Raw genomic sequence first — 5,009 nt, forward strand, 5'->3', positions numbered from 1 at the left:
AGAGCTGTCCCCTGAAATGTGGCAGACTGTCACAGAAAGAATAAAGGAGTTTTCTGTCACTGAAGAGCTTGAGGCAGAAACCAAATGGTGAACATCACAGATGAGATAGAGAAGAGCTCCTTGATATTGAAGGCCAAGAACATTTTCAGCCTCATCTCTCTCAAATTCTTGTGCATCATGTCAATGAGTTCCATAGGTTTGCCTCTTTCACTATTTTCACATCATTTCATGGTATACCATTAGGGATATTACAAATAGCTTTCCACTAAGTTATTCCGACCCAGTATTTTCAAGCTTTCAGTTCATTCACCAAGTTACTAACAGATTGGACTTACAATGGGCAAAACTTTTTCTGAAATACCTGCATAATTTATTTGCTAAATTGGTTACCTCATGTTTGGTTTTCTTCCCTGTTCATTAGCCACAACTCTTATCATTCCTGCTTATTAGCCTCTTTAATGCGGAAATATTGATTGATTGATAATGCCAGCATACATCCCATCTGTGATTTTGAACAATCTATTTTCTTTCCTTGGGATTCCCTTCTTTATATATTTGCCTGGCTAATATCTACTGAAGAGTAATCCCCTGGATAGCCAGTTTTATTTGTTCAATTTGATTGAAGGTATATAAGATCAATAATCCTCATTCAACTTAGGGGTCCTCTCTTTCCCAGTGTAAGACCCTTTAACAATGGTCAGCATTCCTCAAGGATACATTCTTCCCCACACATCCAGGGGACATTTGGCAATACCCAAGACATTTTTGACTGTTGCTTCTCATATTCAATGGGTAGGAGACAGGGATCCTGCTAAATCATAAGAATTATAGAGACTATCCACACAACAACAATAAAAAATTATTTGGCCTGAAATGTAGTTAGGCCATCATTGAGAACACCTGCCCTAGAAAATTGACAGTCCTCATGAGATTTGGAAACAAAATTGTAGAGTAGAAAGGTAAGTTAATTTCTTAGCATAATCCTTGGATTTTTGGCTGAAAACATAATTTTCTATTTTATTTACTTGTCATTTTGTTTATTTACTTCATTCTTCTAATTTCTCTCTCCTTCCTTTGATCGCTGTATACATACATAGTCAGAGCTACCTTGTATCTTCACTTTCAGTTATTTTCCAGGTTAATTATCAGTCATGTGGCAATGTAAAATTTCTCAAATTGTCATTCTTGTTTTGGTGGTGGTGGTGGTACTGGGAATGAACTCAGGGGCATTCAATCACTGAGCCACATTTCCGGCCCTATTTTGTATTTTATTTAGATACAGGATCTCACTGAGTTGTTTAGCGCCTCACTTTTGCTGTGTCTGACTTTGAACTCTTGATTCTCCTGCCTCAGCCTCCCAAGCCTCTGGGATTACAGGTGTGAACCACCACTCCTGTCTCAAATTAAGACTCTGATATAAGCACAATTATAATTTTTAGATGTATCACATATTATTTGCTTATTGTATGATGATATGCTGTAGGATATGTGGTTATTTATCAGATAGGCAGCATGTAATTTACATGTTTTATCCCACTTGTACTGTAAGAACCTTGTCAATTAAGGAAGTAATACAGGAACAGTTTCGTAGTGGGCACATACCATCTAAAACCTTTAGTGTATTTTATATAGTTATAATCTGTTGCATATTTTATAATCCTTTTTAGTGAATTATAATTATAAAACCTCAGAGGATATAAATTTCTCATTTTGTTCGTGCTGAGTAAATATGCCATGGAATTCAGAAAAAAAAATACCTATAATGATTCTTAGTTCATTAATAGGATAACAGTGCCAATATTATAAGCTAAGGAAAATAAAATAATTTAAAACCTTCAAAGATCTTAAGACAGTAAGTGATAATTGATATATTTTTAATAAATTGTAGATGATACTTTTGAATTCTAGGTAAGTAGTACAATTTAGTTACTTCTTAAATACAGACCCTATTAATTTGTCTTTATTTCTCCAATGGTTTAAAATAGTAAGACTATAAAGGATACTTAATAAATGTATCTGGATAAAATCATTAGGAAATAAACATCTAATTTGTATTTGATAACATTGTTTTGTGATGTAAGGAAGACCTGGTTGAACATATGATTTTGTATTTGTTAAAAGGAAGAGTTTCTCAATGAGAAGACTCAGAACGGAAAGCTTTGCTCAGGGTTAGAAAGTTTAAAGATAAGGAAGCAGCAAATGCTCCTCTAGTTGACCTGGGGTTATAGTTGTCCTATAATTTCTGAGATTCATTTTCAGTTAATCAGGGGAGTGGATGAAGCCACAAGAAACACCCCTGTGAAATGATGGAGAAGGCATGGTTTCAGGCCACCCTTACTCTCCCTATCAATTTTATACTTTACTTAAATTCTGTTAGAAAATGAGTTTTGCAAATATAAAAAGAAATGCATTGTGTAGATTTAACATTTTACACATTATAAGGTGAAATTATTTTTTGAAGGAGAGATAAATACAGATTGCAAACAGGCAGGGAAATGACTTTGAGCTTTGGAAGATGTAAGGCAAAGCCCCTCTATGCTGAAGCAAATCCCTTGGTAACCAAGATAGAGGCTCTGGATGTCTGCAGTGTTATGGGTGGAGGTGACCAGTGAAGGGCAGAGACAGAACAGGATGGAGAGAGTCCTATGGAAAACAATGGGGAGAAGAAAATTTTAATCTCTATGGAAATTGTAGTTTGGAGGGATAGAAATTTACTAAGCTCTAAAGAAAACAAAATACTTTTTATAGATCATTCCATATTATGTCAAATGGTTAAAGAGAAATAGCTGTTAATTCTTAGAAAAGTATGATTATTGCTGAGAGAGAGCAAGAGAAGCAGAGAACATGAGTTGGCACTGATGTTAAATACAAGTGATGTGCACAGAGCAGATCATGGAAGGTGACAAGAAGCACTGAGTGAAAGTGTCTCTGAACTAAAATGTAATGGATTCATTTTCTCAGAGGACAATTAGAACAAGGTGAAAAATAAATGGTTGTATTTGGGAACATTGGAACTTAGAGAAATGAGTTTGAATGTATTTTGAGAAAGTAGATGAGAAAAGAGTCTGACTATGAAGAGGCTAACCTGAGGAATCCAGCTAAAAAGCTGCAAAACTGGAAAATATTCCTGGAAAATGTATCATCTGATTTTGAGAAACCTGATCCATCACCACTAGACCACTGGATTCTTTATGTCAAGTATCGGTAGCATAGTTCTTAAAATACTTTTTTTTTTTGCTCTAATACGAATAGGCAAGTCACAGAAAAAAACATAACATGATGAGTAGCAAACATAGCTAAAGGTAATGCTTCTGGTTCAGTAGTCATAGAACAGAAAGTAGCCACACAGTAAATTATTTAATTTTGCTCATTCAATTTTGCTCATCATGGCTTAGAGAAACATGGATCATGATAGTTGGTTTCTCAATGACTTTATAAAAGGAGATTAAAAAAACGCAGAAAGGTCTTGTTGGGATGAAAGAGATAAGATCATATTCCTAATCTATCTATAGTATATTTTTCTAAGGTAAATTATTTTTTCTTATTTTCCGTTCATCCAGTATTGAGATGGATTAGAAGATGAAACAGCAGCACCACCACGTGGCTCTTCTGACCAAGAAGTCACCATGCTCACATTCAATGGCTCCTTCTTCATGCCTTCTGTTTTTACACTAGTTGGGATTCCTGGCCTGGAGCCAGTGCAGTGCTGGATTGGGATTCCATTCTGCGCCATGTACGTCATCGCTGTGATTGGGAATTCCCTCATTTTGGTTATCATCAAAAAAGAAAACAGCCTCCACATACCCATGTACATATTTTTGGCCATGTTGGCAGCCACAGACATGGCACTTAGCACCTGTATTCTTCCCAAAATGTTAGGCATCTTCTGGTTTCATTGGCCAGAGATCTCTTTTGATGCCTGCCTGCTGCAAATGTGGCTTATTCACTCATTCCAGGGAACTGAATCAGGCGTCCTGCTGGCAATGGCCCTGGATCGCTATGTGGCCATCTATAACCCCTTGAGACATGCTACTGTCTTCTCCCAGAAACTCTTGACTCATCTTGGAGTGGGAGTAACAATGAGGTCTGCCATTCTCGTGTTACCAACGCTGCTGCTTATCAAATGCAGACTTAAACTCTACCAAACTACAGTTATTTCCCACTCTTATTGTGAGCACATGGCCATTGTGAAGCTGGCTGCTGAAGACATCAGAGTCAACAAGATATATGGCCTATTTGTTGCCTTTGCCATCCTAGGATTTGACATAATCTTTATTACCATGTCCTATGTTCGAATCTTTGTCACTGTCTTCCAGTTGCCCCAGAAGGAGGCCCGAGTCAAGGCCTTCAATACCTGCGTAGCTCACATCTGTGTCTTCCTACCATTCTACCTCCTGGCCTTCTTCTCTTTCTTTACACACAGGTTTGGTTCTCACATACCACCCTATGTTCATATCCTCTTGTCAAATCTTTACCTGTTAGTCCCACCTTTTCTCAACCCTATTGTCTATGGAGTTAAGACCAAAGAAATCCGCAGACATGCCTGGAAAATGTTTGTCTCCTCCCCAAATTCTTGATTGCTACTGACTCCCTGAGTAGAAAATTTAGGCTGGTTTTAAGTAACAACTTTACTGAGAAAAAAGTTTATGTCTTCCACAAGTATGTGTATGTGGAAAAAGCTTTAAATCTCAGATGCTCATAATTTAAGAAGGTATTCAATTGATTGGCTAATACCTAAGGAAAAAAAAGTGTCTCTTTTGTTAAGATTTCCATTAACCTAATTTAGTCTTCTGATTATATACTATCCATTAACACTCAAAGCTTCTTCTCTGGTACCACTTAGACCTCTATAGAAAACAAAATTTCAAAAAACAGCACTTGATTCTAAATAATTTTGAGGATTAGCTACACATGAGTATTCTTAAATTACTGACCTAAACCACACCTTTAATTGGGCTGTGTTCCATTTTCTAATATTTGCTCCTGAATCTATGTCTTAATAAATTTGG

At 36.5% G+C, this 5,009-nt stretch overlaps 1 protein-coding gene across 1 annotated transcript; it reads left to right on the plus strand.

Moving 5' to 3' along the window:
- Nucleotides 1-3,626: 3,626 nt before the first annotated feature.
- On the plus strand, nucleotides 3,627-4,577 carry LOC107157140 (olfactory receptor 52A5-like). The gene has a single exon (XM_015503440.1). It carries the CDS (start codon nucleotides 3,627-3,629, stop codon nucleotides 4,575-4,577), a length of 951 nt encoding a protein of 316 aa, XP_015358926.1.
- The last annotated feature ends 432 nt before the right edge of the window (nucleotides 4,578-5,009 follow it).

This window comes from Marmota marmota, unplaced genomic scaffold, assembly GCF_001458135.2.
Source record: "Marmota marmota marmota unplaced genomic scaffold, marMar, whole genome shotgun sequence".
NCBI classification, from domain to species: Eukaryota; Metazoa; Chordata; class Mammalia; order Rodentia; family Sciuridae; genus Marmota; species Marmota marmota.